A 24,682-nucleotide genomic window follows, 5' to 3' on the forward strand; every position below is an offset into this window, starting at 1 on the left:
TTTTTGCAGAGGCTTCTTCCTCCCACAATCCATTTTTTGCATGAAAATGGGCTCAAGTCACTGCTGGTGGTGCCTAATTTACCCAGTGTCATGTGTAAAGCACTCCACTAAAGGCTATGAAAAGTCCCCAGGTGCCTTTTGGGGTTGCAGCACCCTCTCTTCCATTCTCTGCTCCATCCCCTACCTGCTGCATGGGCTCAGGGCAGTATCCCTCTGGAGTCTCCTAATCCTAGACCTACTCACCCTACAATAAATAGTGCATGTTTGCAATGAAAATAATGTGCCAAAAGAACCCAACCTGTGATCAGAGCTCAGGGAGTAGCTGTCAAAAGCAGAACCATCCCTGAACCGAACTGAACTGCTGCAGCCAAGGCTTTAGAGAGGACATTGAGACCAAAGAGTTTAGATCTATTTAACTTAACAGGAAGTGGACTGATGTTAACACCAAACCAATTGGATTACATACAAGAATACCTGGGGAAACACTGACCCCAAAAGGGCTCTTTACTCTGAGCGGCTGCAATTCCACCAGACTAAAGTCAGTCAAATTGCAATGCGGCATATGAAGCTTTGGAGGAAACTTGACTCTCTCTGGTATTTTGAAACCCCCTAGAAATAAAGACTGCAACAGTGGGAGCTAAAAGAAATGCTGCATCCAAGAGTCTGCAGAGGATGTTAAAAAAACAGAATGAGTAGGAAAGGAGCAATACACACTGCCTCGGAGCAGAGGAAACACCTCATACTGAAACACCAAAAAGCGGCAGTCTAGTCTGCTTAACGGAAAGAGCACTGCTGTTCAGAGCGAAGAGACATGATTAGAAATGTGAATGTCTCTGTCTAGGGAAATACTGACCCCCCCAAAGTCTCTTCGTTCTGCAGAGAGGAAATTCTGCTGGGTTTAAGCCAGAGAAATTGCAATGTGACACACAAAGTTTTAGAGGAAATGTGATTGTATCTCTGACGTGGTAAAACCCCCTAGAAATAAAGTTTCAGGTGACTTTTAGTTTTTCTGGTTTGTTGCCTTCTACCATTTCATTCTGTCCAGAAAACAAAGTCTGCTTCTTTTATCATTCCTCAAGAACTCTGTTGGAGAGATCATTGGTGGCTCAGTGCTGGACATTGCGCGTGTGCTGCCCACCGCCCTGGGTTGGGAAGGGCGAGCTCAGCACAGGACTGTGCTGAGACACTTGGGCAATCTCACGGGCGAAGGGAGGGAAGCACTTGACTGTGCATGACAGAAGTTCTGAAAGATGATGGAGCATGGTTTTAAAAATGAGTATTTCTGCAGAACACTACCACAGGGTCTTTTCCTCTGGAAAATATTTCCCTTCCTAGTTTTCCTAATTTCACTTTCCCAGGTGGCTCCATTGATTTAAGGAGAACCCCACTATTGTGGAGGAAAACCATGCACCTATGGAGGTCCCGTTCAGTCATTTTTCTAAGAGCACTGTTCCTGAAGAGCCACTCTGTAGGTCCATCTCAACAGATGTTCTCATCCTCACTCAAGCTGGTGGACACATGCTTTGCAAGTGTCTAAGATCTTAGGGTTGTGGTCAGCTTCCCACAGGTCAGCAAGTGAACATATCAGCTGAGGTTTGGTTTATGGCTGTGTGGATAAGTTTAGCCCACAGCAGGCTGATACAAGCTGAAGTAGTTTAGTGGCCCTGCAGGCTTTGTTGATGGGCACTACAATACCATGCAGATGGGCAGGTGTCAGAGTTCAGTGGTATCTTGATACACAATACAAACATGGTCCTGAGTTTGCCATCTTAAAACCCAGGAGTTTCACTGTGAAATTATTTCAACATCTATTCTTTTTATTTAGTAAATGGCTCATGTGAAAAAGTTGTACCTAAGAAACTACTGTCACTGGAGTGAAACTGTGGGTTTCTAAATTTAAAAAAAAATTGTGTTTCACTGAAAGTCATGTTTCCAGTCTCACTGTGACTCGAATTTGTTGATTGTTAATGTCAGGTTCTTAGCAGCCATGATTAGCTGTCATGTCATTCCTGAAAGCTTCTCCGTGAGCAAAAAAGGATGTAGGGAAAAGGGGGTGATGGTTTTTTGGAAGTTGTTGGCTGAAAATACCTGGTCAGGAAGCAGCTCATCTTAACCTCTTCACTGGAAAACTTTCTGAGATAGTGTGTTTTTCCTGATTGCTTTTTGAAGAGCCATTTTGACATCCTTGTTCCTTAGGCTGTAAATCATAGGGTTGAGCAGGGGAGTGAGGATGGTATAAGTGGCAGAGATCAATGCATCCTGATCCGACGAGTAGCTGGAGTCAGGTCTCAGGTAGATGAAGGAAGCACAGCCGTAATGAACAATCACTACTATCAGGTGAGCACTGCAGGTGGAGAAGGCTTTGTGCCTCCCTGCGGCTGAAGGGATCTGCAGGATGGCTAGGACAACAGAGAGGTATGAAATAAGGATCAGCATCAGTGGGATTGTAAGGACAGAGATACCCAGGGTGAAGATAATGGCCTCACTGAGGTTTGTGTGAGTAAAGGCCACTTGGAGGACAGGGGAGATGTCACAGAAGAAATGGTTGAGTTTCCTGGATGTATGGAAAGGCAAACAAAATATCAAGGGGGTAACCACCTGGGCAACCAGAAAGCCACTCAGAGCAGAAGCAACCACCAGCTGAGCACACACTCGCCAAGTCATGATTCTGTTGTAGTGCAGGGGGTGGCAGATGGCAACGCAGCGGTCGTAGCCCATGGCTGCCAGGAGGAAAGAGTGGGAGCACCCCAAGAAAAGGAAGAAGTACATTTGTACAGCACAGCCTAGGAAGGAAATGGTTTTTCTCTCTGCTATCAAGTCTACCAGCATCCTGGGGACAATGACGAAGGTGTAGCAAGTCTCGGAAAATGACAAGACGCAAAGGAAAAAGTACATGGGTGTGTGAAGGCTCCGATCAGCCCATATGATAATCATTATAGTGGTATTCATGCTCAGAGTGACCAGGTACAGCGGCAAAAACACCACAAGAAGCAGCTTCTGCAGTTCCGCAAGGCTGGAGAAACCCAGGAAGATGAAGTCTGTGGCGAGGGTTTGGTTGTTGTTCCCCATGGAAATGAAAGGTTTTCTCCGGACATCAGGCAGCAAGAAAAACAGCACCCGGGTCACAGAAAGTACAAGGTGGCCTGCTGCTGTGACAAAGAGAATTTTTGCTCGAGTGTGCCTCACAAAACCCCTTTCCTGGCCTCTGTGCTTGCAGTGTTGGTTGTCCTCCTGGGACAACAACAGTGTTGTGCGTTGGCTTGGGACACGCAACGGCTGGTGGGTGCTGTGGGCAGCTCCTGGCCTTGCTGCAGCTCCCGAGAGCGCACAGGTAGCTCAAGGACACATGGCTCCTTCTCTGTGATCTGGGGAGCTCTGATGGCACAGTGGCTGGAGCTCACCTAGAAAGCACCGTCCCCTTTGGGGAAGTCCCATTTCTCATCTTCACAGTGGAGAAAGTGGCAACACCTACCTACGTGCAAGCACGCTGCAGGCAATCACTGCAAGGGCAGGAAAGTTACAGCCTGGAGATAGAGGGGTGGAGGAGGGTCTGTGAAGTCTTTCTTGTAAGCTGTGATTTTGGGAACGTGACTGAAAAACCTCCTGAGACCTGCAAGGAAGGAAACATCATTTCAGAGCCTCTCACTCATACAAGGGGTGTGTTAGCTCTCAGTGACATGTGAAGAGCTGTATAAGCTGAAGCGCTGGAGCTGCTGGCAATGCTGTGCTGAGTGGATGGAGAAGAAAAGCAGGTAAAACAGGGTTTGAGCAGCACAGCTTACTCCCACTGCAAACCCATGGCTATCCTTGACCCCAAGTCGGGGTTATTCCAGCAAGGGGAGCATGTGTAAACAGCTGCCGGTGCTGCAGTAGTTTCCAAGAGGAGACACGTGGAGAAGAGTCTTAGCTCTCCCCAGGAACGAGGGAACCATTTGCCCTGGGATAGTGGTGGACATAGATGGCATGTTTCCTTCCTCATACAAAGGGCAGTGATGCAAAGGGGTTTTGTATGAAGGCAACTCAGACCTTCTTCCTTCTGCAAGGGTTAATGCATGCCAGGACAGCAGGGCTGTGTGCAGGGTCCTGCTACAGGACCTCTCCCTCTCCTCCCCTCCAGTCCCCAGCACTGGAAAATAAGGATGCAGAAAGGAAAACTGTGGAGCCAGGGGAAAAATGAGCTAGAAACCATACCTGCACTGGCCAGAAGGATATTCAGGTGTGGAGCAGGCTTGCAGCCCTTGTGGCTGGAGGCATCACCAGCCTCTCTGATAGTCCTAGCCCTCCTGTCCCTTTGGGCAAGGGGACAGCAGCTACCAGCTCTTATGGAGGGGGCGGTGCATATTCATTAATCCACCTAAGGACTGCTGTGTCCACACCAGTGATAGGCATTGTTAAGTGGTTGCAATGGACATAATTAAGAGCTGATCTATTTCTCTTAGGCATGCCAAAAATACCATTGGCAATTCTCAGTAATGGATGTGTGCTGAACTCAAGACTCAAGGATTTTTCCTAAGCAATGACTAGGATCAATCAGGCACTTTTAGTTATTTCTTCCTTGCAGAGACTGAGGGAAAAAAAATCTCTTCCTCTTCTGTTATCATTTACTGTTGCAGACAAAGTCCTCATCTGCCTTGGACTCAGTGGGCTTGCAGCACCCTCCACTGCTTTCCTTTGCCCCTGCTGTGGGAAGGGACAGTCAGGCTCAGGCTTTTTTGGAGGGATGGGTTTTGTGGCTATACCCCAAATCTTATAAAAGAATAATCGAATCATAGAATATCCTGAGTTGCAAGGAAAGCATGAGGATCATTAAGTCCAACTCCCAACTCCACACAGGGCAACCTAAAGGTTAAACTACATATCCAAGAGCATTGTCCAAACACTTCTTGAACACCAACAGACTTGGGGCCATCACCACTTCCCTGGGGAGCTTGTTCCAGTGCTTGACCACCCTCTCAGTGAAGAACTTTTTTCCTAATATCCAGTCTGAACTTTCCCTGATGCAGTGTTAAGGCACTCCCTTGTGTCTTATCACTGGACACCAGAGAGAAGAACTCAGCACCTCTCTCTCCATCTCCCTCATGAGGAAGTTGTAGACAGCAATGAGGACACCCCTCAGTCTCCTCTTCTCTAAGCTGAACAAACTTGGTATCCTCAGCCACTCGTCATAAGTCATGCCCTCTAGTCCTTTCACCATCTTTGTTGCCCTCCTTTGGACACATGCTAATATTTTTATACCCTTCTTATATTGTGGAGCCCAAAACTGCACGTAGGACTTGAGGTGAGGCCACACTGATGCTGAGTATAGGGGACAATCACTTCTTTTGACTGCTTAGCTATACAGTGCTTAATGCACCCCAGGACATGGTTGGCCCTTTTGGCCACCAGGGCACATTGTTGACTTATATTGAGCTTACCATCCATCAAAACCCCCGGATCCCTTTCTACAGGGCTGCATTCCAGCCTCTTGTCCCCCAGACTATATGCACCTCCAGTATTACACCATTCCAGGTGCAGAATTGAGCATTTGCCCTTGTTGAATGTCATATGGTTGGTGATTGCCGAGCACTCTAATCTATCGAGATGTCTCTGTAAGGCCTCTCTACCACTGAGGGAATCAACGACTCTTCCTGCTTGCTGCCTCTCCTGGGATTGCAGAGTCCTCAATTCACGTTGCACACTCGCATTTAGTGCTTTCCCTTTTTAAGACTACACTTTGGATGGTTTCTCATTTTGTGAAGCTCCCTGCTCACCCCTGGGCTCACACGGTCCCTGCAGAGCCCCTGAGCTCTCCCAGTTCCTCTCCAGAAGGATGAGTGTCTGCGATTAGCTCTAGAGCACGTGTGGCAGCTCAAGGCAGGTAACTATGAGACAATTGTCCACCTCTGTTTGCACTAGGCACTGACACCTGAGCCCTGGATCCAGACCTGGGTCCCCATCATATCACTCTAGGATGCTGAGCTCATCCTTCAGGCCACTGGGGAACCAAAGCCAAGCCAGAGGATCTTTTTGGGTGCCATTTATTCCCTGTATTCTTTGCATGATCTTTTGAATTATAGCCCGGTCTTCAGGACCTGCCCTGAAGATCTCTGCAGTGAGATGACATTTTTTAAAGAGATAGTACTGGGGAGTCAGCTGTGACAATGTTGTAAACATACACAACATGCTTCAAGGTCAGACACAACAGGTTTATGCATTAGCAGAGTTGGGATGAATCCAGACATTTCTCTATGAACATGAGGATCACATAGACAACAATAGCAATGAACACCAAGCAGAATGCAGAACTGACCTGAGATACCACGGGTGTCATGACTACACAGGGCTTAGCAAGTTATTACAGGTGAAAAATGGCTATGAAATCCATTTGCTCACTGCCTCCTTGAGCTCCTTCTCCAAAAAGCAGAGAGCAGCTAATTCCAGCAGTGTGATTTGGCTTATCAGAGCATGGGTACCAAAGAGAGGTGGAGATTCTTCCTCTGTTAACCCCTACTTCTTTTACTTTTCTTGGCTGGACACCTAGGCAGTGGCAGCCAGAGGTACATTTTCCCCTGTGTAGGTGTTGTGGTTTAACCCCAGCCAGCAACTAAGCACCACGCAGCCACTCACTCACTCCCCCCCCCACCCAGAGGGATGGGGAGGGAATCGGGGAAAAAAAAGGTAAGACGAAAACAAAGGTAAGACTTGTGGGTTGAGATAAGAACAGTTTAATAGAACAGAAAGGAAGAAACTAATAATAACAATAATAAAATGACAATAATAATAAAAGGATTGGAATATGCAAGTGATGCACAATGCAATTGCTCCCCACCCGCCAACCGATGCCCAATTAGTCCCTAAGCGGTGATCCCCCCACCCCCACTCCCCCCAGTTTATATACTGGGCATGACGTCACATGGTATGGAATATCCCTTTGGCCAGCTGGGGTCAGCTGCCCTGGCTGCGTCCTGTGCCAACTTCTTGTGCCCCTCCAGCTTTCTCACTGGCTGGGCATGAGAAGCTGAAAACTCCTTGACTTTAGACTAAACACTACTTTAGCAACAACTGAAAACATCAGTGTGTTATCAATATTCTTCTCATACTGAACCCAAACCACAACACTCTACCAGCTACTAGAAAGAAAATTAACTCTGTCCCAGCTGAAACCAGGACAGTAGGGCAGTGATTCAGCTGAGCCAAGGCAGATATCCTACCACTGGTTAGAAACCCTTGGCCTGGATGGGTATTCAACTCCCCCCACGCACCCCACAGGCCCACAGGAGCTGGGATTCCTCCTGCCACAGTTCAAGTGTGCACAAAAGAGGTGCTTGTATGTGAGCCCCTGGTCTGAATATCCTCTTTAATCAGTGGGGAGGGAGGGTGGCAGTTAGCTGCTTATGCTAAAGACCTGGAGGCTTTTGAGGTGCCGGGGTGGTCCAAGACATGTACAAGTGTCTGCAAGCCCTGATGGAATGATTCTGAGGGACCCAAGTCCTTCTTGTGCATTAACACTACACGTGAGTGGGCCTCCGCTGCATAAGGGTGACATTAATCGTTCTCCAGCCTACCTTCTCCAAACTGCCGGGTCCCTGCTGCCTCCCCTGGGATTGCAGAGTTCTTCTTTCCCCAGGGATACCTCAGTTCCACACTTTACCTGTGGGTGTCTCCACCTTCGGTGCTCTCTCAATTCGTGGGGCTCTACTCACTGCCTACTGGAGGCATGCACTGTCCCTGGAGATCCCTCAGGCTCTCCAGGCAGCTCCAGTTACCCTCGAGAATGATGTCGTCTGCCAAGTCAATAGGGGAGAACCCCAAGTATGAAACACGGTGACCAGTCATTGCCTCCACTGTCACCAGACACTGATGGGTGAGTCTGAAATCCCTTCCTCAGTTGCTAACGGGTAACAACGTGACTGACAGGTTTCTGCTCCTGCAGCCATGCAGAATCCTGACCAACGTCCTTCTGGGGGTGCAATCGCTCATGCCTACTCCTGACACCAGCATTGGAAGAAAAGCCCATGGCACACAGGAGATCCCATTCTATTAGATGCTATGAGGGATTCAACTCTGACCCAGTGGTCGACACCTTTATACTGGCTCCAGGTGACAGAGAGCAAGTTCACGCCTCAGTAGAAGAAAACAAACATTGCTGTAGTCACATTCTAAACAGAAATTATAATGAGAAGAAGAAGAAGAAGAAGAAGAAGAAGAAGAAGAAAGAAAAAGAAGAAGAAGAAGAAGAAGAAAAAGGTCAAGACTTCTATGGGTTAGCCTGCAAGACATTTCTGGAGAGAGATGGGAAGTTTATCACTACTACAAAGGTGTTGATGAAATCAGTTTCCTAATGGCATCCTTGAGCTCCCGGTTCCTCATGCTGTAGATGAGGGGGTTCACTGCTGGGGGCACCACGGAGTACAGAACTGCCATGACCAGGTCCAGGGATGGGGAAGAGATGGAGGGGGGCTTCAAATAGGCAAACATGCCAGTGCTGAGAAACAGGGAGACCACGGCCAGGTGAGGCAGGCACGTGGAAAAGGCTTTGTGGCGTCCCTGCTCAGAGGGGATCCTCAGCACAGCCCTGAAGATCTGCACATAGGACAGCACAATGAAAACAAAACACCCCAAAGCTAAACAGAGACTAACCACAAGGACCCCAAATTCCCTGAGGTAGGATTCTGAGCAGGAGAGCTTGAGGATCTGGGGAAGTTCACAGAAGAACTGGTTCACGGCATTGCCTTGGCAGAGCGGCAGTGAAAATGTATTGGCAGTGTGCAGCATGGCATAGAGGAAACCACTGCCCCAGGCAGCTGCTGCCATGGTGGCACAAGCTCTGCTGCCCAGGAGGGTCCCGTAGTGCAGGGGTTTGCAGATGGCAATGAAGCAGTCATAGGCCATGACAGTGAGGAGATAAAACTCTGAGGACATCACAAAGACAAACAGAAAGACCTGGGCAGAACATCCTGCATAGGAAATGGCCCTGGTATCCAAAAGGGCATTGGCCATGGATTTGGGAAGAGTGGTGGAGATGGAGCCCAGGTTGAGGAGGGAGAGGTTGAGGAGGAAGAAGTACGTGGGGGTGTGGAGGTGCCGGTCGCAGGCTACAGCGATGATGATGAGGCCATTGCCCAGGAGGGCAGCCAGGTAGATGCCCAGGAAGAGCCCAAAGTGCAAGAGCTGCAGCTCCCGCGTGTCTGAGAATGCCAGGAGGAGGAACTGGGTGGTGGAGCTGCTGTTGGACATTTGCTGCCTCTGGGATTTGGGTGCTGTACAAGGAGAAAAATACATGGACAAGTCAGTGCAGGCTTCTCTGAGGAAAACCTGTTCTGTTTCTCAGAGAAACCGCCCACATTGTTTCTGCCCTTCTCAAGAGGAACTTCATGCTGCTCCCCCCAATCACAGAATCATAGAATCATTTAGGTTGGAAAAGATCCTTAAGATCACTGACTCCAACCGTAAACCTAACACTGCCAAGTCCATCAGTAAACCAGGTCCCTAAGCACATCTTCACACCTTTTAAATACATCCAGGGATGGTGACTCAACTACTTCCCTGGTGAGCCTGCTCCAATGCTTGACAACACTTTCAGTGAATAAATTTTTCCTAATATCCAATCTAAACCTCCCCTGGTCCAACTTCAGGCTGTTTCCTCTTGTCCTATCACTTATTTCCTGGGAAAAGAGAATGACCCCCACCTCGCTACAACCTCCTTTCAGGTAGTTGTAGAGAGCGATAAGGTCTCCCCTCAGCCTCCTTTTCTCCAGACTAAAAAACCCCAGTTCCCTCAGCCGCTCCTCATAAGAATTGTTCTCTAGACCCTTCACCAGCTTCGTTGCCCTTCTCTGGACGCACTCCAGCACCGCAATGTCTTTCTTGTATTGAGGCACCCAAAACTCAACACAGTATTGGAGGTGTGGTCTCACCAGTGCCGAGTACAAAGGGACGGCAGTTCTGATTTTGTTCTGATTTACTCTGGCTGACTGTGCCATGAGGAGGAGGAGCCTCATCCGATGGGCTCCTCAGGAGTCAGACCCGCTCTACAGCAGCTGGCAGACAGAAGCAGCAAAAAGCCCCGTATTTCGAGGGGGTCACTGACAAGAGACACCCTGGGCTGAGTGCAGGAGCCTGGGTGAAATGCCCCTGTGGGAACAGTCTCTACGTCCTGAAGGGAGAAATGACATTAGCACTTGGGCCACCTGCCTCTGGAAATGTGCCCTGGGAGGGATTTCCATCTTCTGGGTTTACCCTTTTGAACAGAGGTGACCGGGTCTGAATGAGTCACCACTGAGACAGAACCTGCCTTCCAAACTATTGCCCTCCATCTGCCCTTCGGCTGCAGACGTGGTCACGACAGAGGGGCAGGGGGGACTATCACTACATGCACATCCTCACTCACCTGAGAGGCACCTGTCACAGGGGAAGGCTGCTCAGCATCTTCCTGCTCCGTGACTCTGTGATCTCCTTTCCCATTTCTCTCCTCTCCCCAACCCTCAGCAGCAGTAGGAAACTGAAAGTGGAAACTCAGGAAAGCTCTTTGTCTTTATAATAAATGCTGCATCGACAACTCTTGTGAAAACTCCCCTCAGAAATGTCCTAGGGGTGATCTGGATCTGTGAACAGACCTGATCCCTGCAGCACCCTCCCAACAGCACAAGGACCCTGCCTTGCCAGGGGTTGCTCCTTCCACCCACAGCTTCTCCCCAGAGTGCCGTGGGGAGCAGAGCCCCGGCACACAGAGCCCTGGGGTGCAGGGACCCTGCTCTGAAGGACAGCCCTGGGCACCCCTGGGTGCACGCCTGGCTTCACAGCCCTGCAGTCAACCCCGGGAAAAGGGACCTGTGATGCCCTGTCCCTCAGAGGCTGCAGCAGGGAAGCCCTGCTCTGCAGCACATCCTTCTCCACGCGAAAGAAACCCTGAGAGCCATCCTGCCAGATCCTATCTGCTCTGGGATGTGCCAGCTCTAGGAGACCCCTCCAGGAAACTCCGGTACATTGCCCTGCAGCCAGAGACTTACTGGGTTATGAGCTGTGGTGGTTTCTTCCCCAGGGAGCTCTCAGCATCCTCCCACTCCACACTGCCTGTAACCTCTCTCTTGCTTCTCGCCTCTCCTCTCACTGCCTGCAGGCAGTGCTGCGCTTTGCAGAGGAGCTGCTCCTGGGCAGAGCTGTCTTTGTGCAGCGCTGCTCGTTTGCCATGAGCTCCCTCCGTCCCAGGAGCCCAGCCCAGCTCAGCAGCAGAGGACCAGCCCAAGGCAGCCCTTTCTCTGACCCCTCTGGGCTCCCTCCACGTGTCCCTGGGGCTCCAGAGGAACCTACTGTGAAGGGAGGGGTTTAAAGTCTGCAGGGAAACAGGCACAGGCATAGGATAGTGTAGGACAACTTGGTAGGGACAGCCAAGGGACTTGGTGGGGCCCAGACCCACTCCCAACAGAACTGAGGTCCTTGTCCTCTCAGCTATGGCTGTTGTCTTTTCCAGTGAGGCCCAGGAGAGGACATCGGTTCCTTACAACCCCAGGGTCTCGTTGCTTCCTCACCACCATAGGGCATGGGAGGTGTCCTAGAGCTGTGCTCCCCTCGGCATCGCACACCCCCGCATCACACTGCCCCCAGGAAGAGCCCTGAGCATCCTGTGAGAGAAGGGTTCCCGCTTTGCAGGGGATGAGGGTCAAGGCTTGGCCGTCTTGCTTGGCAAAACACATCGAAGGCTTTCAGAGCCACCTCCACATTTGATTTTCCACCTGTAACCAGTGCCGCTGACTTCCTGCTTCACCAGCCCCCAGGGGTGGGCACCCTGTCTGGTCGTTCCATCCATGGGCTCTTCGGTGATGGCCCTCAGCGAGGCCCGCTAACACCCTCAGGAACCTGGATGTTTGCTTTTGACTTTTACTTCTCTAGAGGCTTCTTCAAACTTTCAGTAGCTGCAGTTCAGGAACTTGGCACCAGAGGGCTCATTAACATGCACAACACCCTAACTAGCCAAGTCTCTGGGCATAATTTCCCTTAACGCCTCAGCTCTTCTTTGGTTGATCAGAGAGATTTCAGGAGTGCAGCCAAAGGGAAAACATTTCAATAGTAACTAAAACTAAGAAAGGCTTTCTTCCTTTTCCAATTTTCTTCATTTTTGTACTTGCAGATTAAGTGATGGCAGCGATCTCCACTTGAGATTGATCCTAAGCATCTCCTAATGGAGTCTGAATATGTAGGGAACTCAGTAACCTTTATGTCAGACACTCCATGGGCAGTCTGTGTCCCTGCCCCCAACCCCACCATTTCTCTCATCAGCTACCTGGCTGAACCAGACAATCCCTGCTGGATACATGAAGGTTTTTGGGAAAGCCTTGGCATTGGAGAGGAGAGAGAAGAGAAGAGAGAAGAGAAGAGAAGAGAAGAGAAGAGAAGAGAAGAGAAGAGAAGAGAAGAGAAGAGAAGAGAAGAGAAGAGAAGAGAAGAGAAGAGAAGAGATAGAAAGAGAAGAGAAGAGAAGAGAAGAGAAGAGAAGAGAAGAGAAGAGAAGAGAAGAGAAGAGAAGAGAAGAGAAAAGAAGAGAAGAGACGAGACTATTTCAGTTGGAAGGGACCTACAATGATCGTCTAGTCCAACTGCCTGACTGCTTTAGGGCTGACCAAGTTAAAGCATGTTATTAAGGGCATTGTCCAAATGCCTCTTATACTCTGACAGGCTTGGGGCAATGACTACCTCTCTAGGAAGCCTATTCCAGTGTTTGACCATCCTCTTGGTAAAGAAACGCTTCCTACTGTCAAGTCTAAACCTTCCCTGGTGCAGCTTTGAATCGTTCCCACGCATCCTATCACTGGATACCAGGGAGAAGAGCTCAGCACCTCCCTCTCCACTTCCCCTCCTCTGGAAGCTGTAGAGAGCGATGACATCGCCCCTCAGCCTCCTTGTCTCCAAACTAGACAAGCCCAAAGTCCTTAGCCACTCCTCATAGGACATTCCTTCCAGCCCTTTCATCAGCTTTGTTGCCCTCCTGTGGACGCATTCAAGGACCTTCACATCGTCCTTAAATTGTGAGGCCCAGAACTGCACAAAGTATTCAAAGTGAGGCCACACCAACGCTGAATACAGCTGGATAATCACCTCTTTTGACCGGCTGGTTATACTGTGTCTGATGCACCCCAGGATGGGGTTTGCCCTCTTGGCTGCCAGGGCACACTGCTGGCTCATACTGAGCCTGCTGTCGACCAGCACCCCCAAATCCCTTTCTGCAGGGCTGCTCTCCAGCCACCCCTCTCCCGTAGCACTACAGGTCTGTATTTAGCCAATAAATAGAGTAACTGCTTTGAATTTCATTAGGCCATGTGGGGATGTTGATGAGACAACTGTCATTATAGTCAAAGGAGATCTAGAAAACCCAGCTGACGGTGAAGACAGAGTCAAGCTGAGATGTCCCTATGGTACATGACATGATTTGGTCAACTGAAAACCTGTGTAGGCTGCCCAGAAAACAAGAAATAGGGACAGGTTCAGCTGTCCTGCACATACCTCGGACAACCTCTGGCATCTCAAATGCCACCAGGCGTTTTCATCTGGCTCACTCCAGGTAGTGGAGCTCACTCCTACCCTCCATTTCCATTAATTAGCATGGGAGCTGAAACAAGCAGCTCACATACAGGTGCCTATGTTGTGCACACCTGAATTAAGGAGAGGAATCCCACCTGCTGAGGGTTTGTGGCAGGCATGGGAGGGAGCAAAGTCCCCTTCTAGCCCCAGGACTACAAACCCAGAAGGAGATGCCTTGATTGACTCAGCTGAATCACTTCCCTCAGCTTGGACAAATGTGATCCCTGCCTGTCACTGTCTGGCTGTCCTGTCTTACAATGGGATGAGAAAGATTATTCTCACGCCCAGCTCTGTCTCTGACAGGAGACATCAGTGATTCCTTCAGCCTGGTTCACGGTAGAGCCCCAGGGACACCCAGAGGGAGCCCAGAAGGCGCAGAGAAGGTGACGCCGTGGGCTGGTCCTCTGCTGCTGAGCTGGGCTCCTGGGACGGAGGGAGCTCGTGGCAAACGAGCAGCGCTGCACAAAGACAGCTCTGCCCAGGAGCAGCTCCTCTGCAAAGCGCAGCAGGGCTGAGGGCACTGCCTGCAGGCAGCGAGGGGAGAGAAGCGAGACAGGGAGAGGTTAAAGGCAGCGTGGGGTAGGTGGATGCTGAGAGCTCACTGGGGGAGAAATCGTCACAGTCCTCCTCCACGTGGTAGGTCTGTGCGTGCAGGGCAATGAAGCTGCTGTTCCTGGAGGGATCTCCTAAAGCTGGCACATCCCACAACCGATGGGACCTTTCAGGCGGACTTTCACAGTTTCTGTAGTGTCGAGGAGGAGGAGGTGCTCCTGATCAGTGATTCCCTGCTGCACCATCAGAGGGAAAGGGCATCAGAGCTCCCTTCTCTCAGGGACAACTGCAGGGCTGTGAAGCCGCGGCGTGCACCCAGGGGTGCCCAGGGCTGTCCTTCAGAGTAGGGTCCCTGCACCCCAGGGCTCTGTGTGCTGGGGCAGGGGCTCTGCGTGCTGGGGCAGGGGCTTTGCTGCCTGCCAGGGTCAGCGCTCAGCCTGCCCGGGGAGCTCCCCACGGCACTCTGGGGCGAAGCTGTGGGTGGAAAGAGCGACAGCTGGATGGGTCAGGGCTGCTTACAGCTCCACATCACCCTGAGGACATCTCTGGGGGAGTCTTTTCAAGAGGAAGGTCAAGGCTGGGGCTATCTGAAAGGAAAGGAGGGTGTGCTTTGAGTTTTCTTTTCTTGGTTGTCTGGGTGGGCAGTGGTTGATTGGAATTTTTCTCCATTCTGGAGAAGGCACTGAGGCTGCAAATCTCGTTAGGACTTGTCTGAGATGTCTCTTAGACCCCCACCCCCCCCGAGATATTTCTGGGCAGTGCCCTGCTACCAGGAGGTGTCTGCAGGGCAGAGAAGAGCACGCAGTGGGTGGGATGGGGTCTGTGAACATGGACAGGGAGGAGACGTGAGGACAGAGAAACAGCTCTGGGCAGGGACATCTCCAGGCAACAGAGACATGGGCAGGGAGTGAGAGGGAGCTGCTCCCACAAATGCCACTGGAGGAGGGATTTGGGCATGTCCCTGCCATCCCCTGCAGTGCAGATGCCTTCCCCAGAGCTACCCCCCTGGTCTCCTCTCCCACCCAGCATGGCGTCTGCCCACAAGGCCATGGGGTCCAGGGCATGAGTCACCTCCTCCGCAGCCGGACCTCCGGAAGAGGAGAGCTGCATGTGTCCTCCAATGTGGTACACAACAAAGGGGCTCAAAACACCTACACTCTGAGATGGAGTGCACAGCTGGGTAGGGACGAGGCTTCACTGCATTCTTCTGTCTTTCTCTCCTTGCTTCATTTTTTTTGAGCACTGCAGTATTTTTCTTCATTTCTCCACATATCCGTGGTGGTCTTGCTCTCTGGGGCTTATGTGGGGGGGGCAGATCAGCTTCTGTCCTGATACTGACTCTGCAGATATGCCCTGGAAGTGTCTTCATGGGAACTAGATGCCCAAGCTCCATTTTAAAATGTCAGGCATGTCACTCACTTGATAGGGTTGGGGAATGAGCTGACTTGTTCCTCATTCAGATCAGGGAGGAGGATTTCCACAAGAAAACACAAGGGTTTTTCTTAAAGAAGTCTTTCCACTGACTTTTCCTCCTTGAACAGGCCCTCATGTCCAGAAGGACCAAATGTCCAACAGCAGCTCCACCACCCAGTTCCTCCTCCTGGCATCCGCAGACACGCGGGAGCTGCAGCTCTTGCACTTCTGGCTCTTCCTGGGCATCTACCTGGCTGCCCTCCTGGGGAACACCCTCACCATCACTGCCATAGCCTGCGACCAGCACCTCCACACCCCCATGTACTTCTTCCTCCTCAACCTCTCCCTCCTCGACCTGGGCTCCATCTCTACCACTCTTCCCAAATCCATGGCCAACTCCCTCTGGGACACCAGGGATATTTCCTATGCAGGATGCACTGCTCAGGTCTTTTTCTTTCTCTTCTTGATGTCAGTGGATCAGTGGAGTATTTTCTTCTCACCCTTATGGCCTATCTTCTTACAGAAGCCACCCCCGCCGCCCCGCCGCTACCAAACCTTTGCCATGTAAACCCAGTACAGCCTGGTTCATTCTTTCAGTACCTGCAGTTCAGGAACTTGGCACCAGAGGGCTCATTAACACGCAAAATGCCATAACAAGCCAAGTAGCCAAGTCTCCCTGCATAATTCTCCCTAATTCTTCAAATATTGTGTGGCTGAGTTGAGGGACTCCAGGAGTGTAGCCAAACTGAGAAGATTTCAGTAATAAATAACAATAAAACAGGATTTCTTCTTTCACCAGTTTTCTTTATTTCTCTGCTCACAGAACAAGTGATACCAGCCTTCCCCAATTCTTATTGATCCAGACTGTCTCCTGATGAAGTCTGAATATGTGGGAAAAGTAAGATCCTTTCTGTATGACACCGTGTGCGCAAACTCTGTCCCCCCCACCTCCCACACACCCTGCCATCAGCCACCTGGGACTTGCATCATGCCTTCTCAAATCCAAGCTTTTTCCACTAAATTGTGTAGCGGAATATTTCAGCTCATTTGCACCAGTTCCCACCTGCTTTATTTGGAGAACCAGCTGTGCACAGTCACAGAAGGCTGTTTCTTACCTGCCAAGAAAAAAAAAAAAAAGAAAGGAAGAGAAAGGAATAGTTCAATGAAAAATAAAACACATTCCTCAGCTGCATATCAAGTCCAAGTTGCCTCCACTGAAGTCCACTTTCCACGGGTGGGCAACCTTAGTGGAAAACCTTCAGTGAGATACATAGGAAAGGACGGGTAGGAACATAATTCAGGATTTGGCTAAAGGGACCATCAGGCAGACTGCAGAAAGCTGAGGAGGGGTCAGTTTAAGGAGTACACGTGGAAAGATGTGAAAGAGTAATGAGAGCCAATGCAGAGGCAGATCAATGCTTCTTTCCATGTTGGCATCAGGGCATCATGTCACCCACATTAATTGTGGTCATTTACATGTATGGGGCTTTACTTATCAAAGACCCCATCCATGGGTCAGTGACTTGAGACACCACAGCTGGGAGCTGCAACTGCAACTTGGGCAGAACTTGTCCTGGGACCAAATCTCTCGCTCCCTGCTTGGTAATGGCACTACCCAGCCACCTGCCAGACAAATGTGGGCACCACATGAGCTCCACCCACCCGAGCCTTGCACAAGGACCTGGATTCAAGGAGGACAGATGTACCTGAGGGAGGCCTTCCCATCACATAGAAGTCTTTCCTAAATTGCTATTTTGGGATCCATGAATGCTGAATGGAGAGGCATGGCCATTTCTGGAAGGGGGCATGGAAAGCCCCGCTGGGAAACCTGGCTGCTGCCTGGTGCGGGTCCAGGGAATCACCCTCCATGGATGCACGTGTGTTCCTTGCAGGACAGGAAGCTGTCCTGAACCAGATACTAACCCCAAGAGTACGGGGTACTTTTCACCCAGGGAGCCAACCTTTCCTTTTCGCTCTTCCCAGGAGGTTCTCAATCCCAAACGTCGGCTTTCCTCAGTGGTCTCCAATGGTGCTTAATTTTTATTATTAATAGCATCATCCATCCATCTGGAAGTTGCATTTAGACAGTCTTGGTCATCCTGTGGCACACATCATGTAGATCTAAGACATCATAACAGCCTTGCACAGAATCAGAGAGCTGGTGACCCAGGAACATGTCCAGATGACTTTTAAATATCTCCAGGGAGGGAGACTTGACAACCTCCCTGGGAAACCTGTGCCAGTGCTTGGTCACTCTCACAGTAAAAATAAGTGTTTCCTGATGTTCACAGGGATCCTCTTGTGATTCAGTTTGTGCCCATTGCCTCTGGTCCTGGGGAACCACTGAAAAGAGCCTGGCTCCATCCTCCTTGAACCCTCCCTTCAGGTATTTATACACTTTGATAAGATCTTCCCTGAGCATTCTCCTCCCCAGGCTGAACAGTCCCAGGTCTCTCAGCCTCTTGCCATAGGAGAGATGCTCCAGCCCCGTCATCATCTTCATATCCCTTTGTTGGACTCTCTACAGGTATATCCATGCCTCTCCGGTACCAAGGAGCCCAGAAATGGACTCCAGGTGTGGCCTCACGGGTGCTGAGGAGAGGCCAAGGATCACTTCCTTTGACCTGCTGGCAATACGTTGTCTAACGCAGCCCAGGATAACATTCATCGTCTTTCCCGCAAGGGCACATTGCTGGTTCATGTTCAACTTGGTGCCCACCAGGACGCCCAGGGCCTTTTCTGCCAAGCTGCTTTCCAGCTGGCAGACCCCCAGCATATACTGGTGCGTGGGGTTGTTCCTCCCCAGCGGCAGGACTTGGTACTTCTTGTTGAACTTCATGGAGGCTCCCGTGAGCCAATTTCTCCAGCCTGTTGAGGTCCCTCTGGATGGCAACACAACCCTCTGGTGTATCAGCTACTCCTTCCAGTTTGGCATCATCAGCAAACCTGTTGAGCGTACACTCTGCCTCATCATCCAGATCATTTCTGAAGATTTTGAGCAGGATTGGACACAGTATTGAACCTTAGGGCACACTTCTAGTTAGTGGCTTCCAGCTAGACTTCATGTCACCGATCACCACTCGTTGGGCCCAGCCATTCAGCCAGTTTTCAACCCACCTCACTGTCTGATCATCCAGCCCAGACTTCAACAGCTTCTCTATGGGCATCTTATGGCAGACAGTGTCCAAAGACTCGCAGAAATCAAGGCAGACAATAACCACTGCTCTCCTCTTGTCTACAAAGGCAATCATTTAATTGGAGAAGGTTATCAGGTCAGCCAAGCATGACTCCCCCTTGGTGAATCCATGCCTGACAATGCCTGATGAATTTCTTGTTGTTCATGCGCCTGGAAATGGTTTCCAGGATCAGCTGCTCCATCGTGTTCCCAGGGATCAAGATGAGGCTGACCGGTCTGTACGTCCCTGGGTCCTCCCTCTTGCCCTTCTTGAAGACAGGACTGACATTTGATTTCCTCCAGTCTTTGAGCACTTCTCCCAGTCACCATGAGTGATCCAAGATTATCAAGAGTGGTCTTGCAATGACATCTGCCAGCTCCCTCAGCACTCTTGAGTGCATCCCGTTGGGGCCCATGGACTTTTGTATGTCCCGTTTGCTTAGGTATTCCGTGACCAGATCCTCTTCTACCAAGATTACATCTTCCTTGCTCGAGCCTTTCCCCCTGGTCTCTGAGACCTGGGACTGCTGAAGGTTAGTCTTGCTAGTAAAGGTTGAGGTGAAGGCGGCATTCAGTACCTCAGCCTTTCCTACACCCTGTGTCACAGGGTCCCCTCCTCATCCAGCAGCGAGCCCACATTTTCCCTAACGATCCTTTTAGCAACTATGTTCATACAGAAGCCCTTCTTGATGCCTTTGAGATCCCTGGCCAGGTTCAATTCTATTTGGGCTTTGGCTTTCCCAACCCTGGCTCTGCATGTTTGGACAATGTCTCTCTATTCCTCCCAGGTTGCCTGTCCCTGCTCCCACCCGCTGTGTGCTTCTTCTTTGTGTTTGAGTTTTGTCAGGGAGTCCTTTCTCATCCCTGCAGGCGTTTTTGCCTGATTACCTGTCCATAAAATTACATAGCTCCCGTGAATTAGCTTTGGTGGTGTAGGGATGTCCATGAGACAAGTGCCATCGCAGTCAATGGAGTTCTAGAAAATGCAGCTGATGGAGAATATAAGGAGAGAGCTTGAGCTCTCCCTATGGCACATGACTCCACGTGGTCAGCTGAATACTTCAAGAGGCTGCCATAAACATAATGAATAGGAATAGATTCTGTTACCAGTTGAATTGGGCATCTGCTGTCATTTCAGTAGAATCAGAGAATCATAGAACAGCTCAGGTTGGGAGGGGCCTCAGAAGATTGTCTGGTCCAACCTTTTGTGGGAAAGGGACCCTAGGGGAGATTATCTATCACCCTGTCCAATTGCATCTTGAAAACCTCCAGCGATGGGGTCTCAACCACATCCCTGGGGAGGTTGTTCTACAAATGATTGTTCTCACTCTAAAAAATTTCTTTCTTAAGTCAAGATGAAACTTCTCCCGGTGCAACTTGAACCCATTGCCCCTTGTCTTCCCCATGGGGCTCCTTGTGAAGACAGAGCCCCCATCCTCTTTGTAGACACCCTTTAAGTGCCTTTAAGTTGGCCAGAGGAATGCCCCACCGGCCTCCCAGAAGATGCCCCCAGATGCTGTCCTGTCTGAGAACTACTCCAGCAGAGCTTGCAGCTACCTGCATCTGTCTTGGACCACCTCTGGCACCTTAAATGTCACCAGGAGTTTTCACCTGAACAGCTCACTCCTGACCTCCATCTCCATTAATTAACAGGGCAGATGAGACCAGCAGCTCACCTGCAGGTGCCCATTTTGTGCATGGCCAAATTGAGGCAAGAGGAATCTCACCTGCTGAAGGTTTGTGGCAGTCATGGGAGGGAGCCGAGTCCCCTTCCAGGACTACAAATCCAGAATGAGATGCCTCGATTGACTCAGCTGAATCACTTCCCTCAGTTTGGATAAATTATGTCCCTCCTTATAACCTTCCTGGTTTCCTTCCGTAATTCTGGGAAAATAAAAGTTGATCCTCCTGCCCAACTCTGTCTCTGACAAGAGAAATGACACTGCTGGAAATAAGTTTCTTTCCCCAGCTGAGGGAGGGAACATCAGTGATTCCTTCAGTCTGGTTCACAGCAAGTTCCCCAGGGACACCTTGTAAGAGACTGTGTCAGCCGGAAACGTTTGTCTCGACATTGCTGCTGCAAAGCAACCATTTGCCAGCCTCAACATCCTGTTGTTGTGGGGGAGAACGCGCTCAGGGAGATAAAAAGTCCCTGAAGAAACCACCATATCTGCCCGAAGCTAGCAGTGCCTACCAAGCTGTGCTTGCCCACGAGCAAGGCGAAGAAACCACCGAGAGCACCTGGGCATGTGCCCATGGAGGAACACGGGGCGGCACGTACGATAATGAGCTCCGTGGAAAGGGGTGGACTTTGCGGAGAAATCGTGGGGACTGGGACAATAAAAGAGCTGCGTTCTCCCCTCTCAAAAAAACCTGCAAACTGAAAACTGGCAAACTGTGGACTGCAAACTAACAACTAGCGACTACCATCGGAAAGCAACTGAAGAGCACCTGCAGCGCTTGGAACTGGGACTTTGGCTGGAACCTGGAACTTGTACCCTCCACCTCCTCCACGGAGACCGAGTCAATGGGACGTTGCTGGCTTCGTGGTGGTGGTAAGTAGTCTTGCTATCTCTCTCCCACTTTCTTGCTTAGGTCTGCCTCTTGTTTCCTTTCTTTTTCCCTCTGTCCTATCGCTATTACCAGTTGTTTGTGTTAAATAAAATTTGCAAGGTTGTATGGCATCTGACCTCGTTTGTGTCTTAATCTCGCTCTTGGGATCGTTTAAGAACCCTCCCCGATACTGGATCGGGACAAACCTGGAGGGAGCCCAGAGAGGGAAGAGAAAGAGGCACCTTGGGCTGGTCCTCTGCTGCTGAGCTGGGCTCCTGGGACAGAGGGAGCTCGTGGCAAACGAGCAGTGCTGCACAAAGACAGCTCTGCCCAGGAGCAGCTCCTCTGCAAAGCACAGCAGGGCTGAGGGCACTGCCTGCGGGCAGCGAGGGGAGAGAAGCGAGACAGGGAGAGGTTAAAGGCAGCGTGGGGTAGGTGGATGCTGAGAGCTCACTGGGGGAGAAATCGTCACAGTCCTCCTCCACGTGGTAAGTCTGTGCGTGCAGGGCAATGAAGCTGCTGTTCCTGGAGGGATCTCCTAAAGCTGGCACATCCCACAACCGATGGGACCTTTCAAGCGGACTTTCACAGTTTCTGTAGTGTCGAGGAGGAGGAGGTGCTCCTGATCAGTGATTCCCTGCTGCACCATCAGAGGGAAAGGGCATCAGAGCTCCCTTCTCTCAGGGACAACTGCAGGGCTGTGAAGCCGGGCGTGCACCCAGGGGTGCCCAGGGCTGTCCTTCAGAGCAGGGTCCCTGCACCCCAGGGCTCTGCGTGCCGGGGCAGGGGCTCTGCCGCCTGCCAGGGTCAGCGCTCAGCCTGCCCGGGGAGCTCCCCGCGGCACTCTGGGGAGAAGCTGTGGGTGGAAGGAGCAACCCCCGGCAGGGCAGGGTCCTTGTGCTGTTGGGAAGGTGCTGCGTGAGCCAGGGCTGCTTGGAGCTCCACTTCACCCCAGGACATTTCCTGGGGGACTTTTTGAGAGGAAAGTAAAAGCAGGGTTTACTGTAAAGTTAAAGAGCTTTAAAGGGTCAGGGGTTTTATGTAATTTCCCATGGTTGCGAGGTGGGGGGAGAGGAAGAAATGGGAAAGGAACTCTCAGGTTTGAACAAGTCACTGAGACTCCTGGATAGTAACTTTGAGTGATCAGTAGATCTGCTAGGAGCCTCCTGAAGTGCCTTCAGCCACTCCTCTGCCTATAGACAGCACCAGCATCAGCTTTGCTGGACCCATCAGGTTTGTTCTGACCCGCCCTTTTCCGCCTGCAAGCATGAACGTGTGCCCAGCCAGTGCCCTGCAAACAGGCAGGTTTCTTGGAGCAAAGACGAGTGCACAGAGGCTGGGATGGGGGCTCTGAGGCCTGACAGGGCAAAGGCATGGGACAGGGAAACATCTCCCCGGAGGAAAATCTCCAGGCAGCAGGGATATGATCAGAGAATGAGAGGAAATTAAAACCAGAAATGTTATGGGAGGGAGAATTCAGAAAACTCCATATCATCCCCTCCAATGTAGATCCCTTCTTCAGAGCAAGACCCTTGCCTCTCTCCCACCCAGCAAAGCCTCTGCCCTCGGGGCTGTGGGGTCCAAACCATGAACCGCTTCCTCTGCAGCCAGAGCTGCAGCAGAGCCGTGGCGCAGTTCTCCAGCATCTCGCCCATTTCCCTCTGAAGAGCACAGAGGCTGAGAGCAGCTGCCCACCAATGTTGATGTCATCCCTTAATGAGATACCATCGTTAGGGCACTTGGCTATCTCCTTGAGGGGTCCTTCCAAGCTGTGAGCTGCCCTCCAGGGTGCAAATCTGCCCAATAACACCTTTGTGTGCCCCATGGAGGAGCACAGAGATGCTACGACTGAAGAAATGCTGTTGGGTTGGTGAAATGAGCCACGTGTGTCCTTGGCTAGAAGCGGGGTGCTGAGACCTTGAGAAGAGCTGAGACATTTAATGGTCTGCAGTGGGTCCCTCTGCTCTCAGCACTGCTTGGTGGCTTTTCAGAGAAGCATATGAGTGCGATCTCTCCCCCTAAGATCTGGCACCCGCCCCTACCATTCCCGTGAACCCACTGTTGCAGAGCAGGGCTGACTCCTGGGCATTCTGTCAGCGGAGGCTCTGCTCCTCACAGCACACTCAGCCAGCAGCAACCAAAGCTCCAACCACGGAGGCGAAGGAAGGTCTCCTGGAAAAGGAAAAGGGGGTGTGTGTAGCAGGGGGAGAATCCATGAGAAATTCCTTCCGTTTTGCTCAGAGAAGTCTTCTCTAACTTTGTCACTGCCTATTCCCTCTTGAAATGTGCCCTGAGGCAGCAAATGTCCAACAGCAGCTCCACCACCCAGTTCCTCCTCCTGGCATTCGCAGACACGCGGAAGCTGCAGCTTTTGCACTTCTGGCTCTTCCTGGGCATCCACCTGGCTGCCCTCATGGCCAACAGCCTCATCATCACCGCCGTAGCTTGCGACCGGCACCTCCACACCCCCATGTACTTCTTCCTCCTCAACCTCTCCCTCCTCGACCTGGGCTCCATCTCCACCACTCTTCCCAAATCCATGGCCAATGCCCTTTTGGATACCAGGGCCATTTCCTATGCAGGATGTTCTGCCCAGGTCTTTCTGTTTGGTTTTGTGATGTCCTCAGAGTTTTATCTCCTCACTGTCATGGCCTATGACCGCTTCATTGCCATCTGCAACCCCCTGCACTACGGGACCCTCCTGGGCAGCAGAGCTTGTGCCAACATGGCAGCAGCTGCCTGGGGCAGTGGTTTCCCCTATGCCGTGCTGCACACTGCCAATACATTTTCACTGCCGCTCTGCCAAGGCAATGCCGTGAACCAGTTCTTCTGTGAACTTCCCCAGATCCTCAAGCTCTCCTGCTCAGAATCCTACCTCAGGGAAGTTGGGGTCCTTGTGTTTTGTTTTTGTTCAGGTATTGGGTGTTTTGTTTTCATTGTGCTGTCCTATGTGCAGATCTTCAGGGCTGTGCTGAGGATCCCCTCTGAGCAGGGACGCCACAAAGCCTTTTCCATGTGCCTGCCTCACCTGGCCGTGGTCTCTCTATTTCTCAGCACCGGCATGTTTTCCAACCTGAAGCCCCCCTCCACCTCTTCACCATCTTTGAATCTGGTCATGGCAGTTCTGTACACGGTGGTGCTCCCAACAATGAACCCCCTCATCTACAGCATGAGGAACCAGGAGCTCAAAGACACACTGAAGAAGCTGATTCAATCACTTGTCTTTCAGCAGCAATAACCTTTACAAGTATTTTCCAGTTCATCTCAGGAACTGTTCCTCCTCTGCTTTGGGGATTTGGTCTGTGATAATCATGTTTGCCCAGGAATGTCTGCATCCACTCCACTTCTCCAGTGACATGAACCCAGTCTGTGTGACCCAGAGACCTTTGTACATGTCTCTGGCATGATGTTACAGCTGGTCTCCTGCGTCGCATC

General features: G+C 51.0%; 2 protein-coding genes across 2 annotated transcripts; one reads left to right on the top strand and one right to left on the bottom strand.

The window, feature by feature from the left end:
- Window positions 1–2,118: 2,118 nt before the first annotated feature.
- On the bottom strand, window positions 2,119–9,216 carry LOC128147345 (uncharacterized). Its single transcript, XM_052799816.1, has 5 exons — window positions 8,294–9,216; window positions 7,876–7,967; window positions 7,683–7,763; window positions 3,522–3,610; window positions 2,119–3,069 (listed from the first exon to the last, which is right to left on the bottom strand). The coding sequence occupies exons 1-5, from the start codon at window positions 9,214–9,216 to the stop codon at window positions 2,119–2,121; spliced, it is 2,136 nt and encodes a 711-aa protein (XP_052655776.1).
- Window positions 9,217–15,670: 6,454 nt separating this feature from the next.
- On the top strand, window positions 15,671–24,485 carry LOC128147119 (olfactory receptor 14J1-like). The gene is made up of 3 exons (XM_052799390.1): window positions 15,671–15,991; window positions 19,247–19,252; window positions 23,877–24,485. Exons 1-3 carry the CDS (start codon window positions 15,671–15,673, stop codon window positions 24,483–24,485), a joined length of 936 nt encoding a protein of 311 aa, XP_052655350.1.
- The last annotated feature ends 197 nt before the right edge of the window (window positions 24,486–24,682 follow it).

This window comes from Harpia harpyja, chromosome 10 (genome assembly GCF_026419915.1).
Source record: "Harpia harpyja isolate bHarHar1 chromosome 10, bHarHar1 primary haplotype, whole genome shotgun sequence".
In the NCBI taxonomy this organism is placed as follows: domain Eukaryota; kingdom Metazoa; phylum Chordata; class Aves; order Accipitriformes; family Accipitridae; genus Harpia; species Harpia harpyja.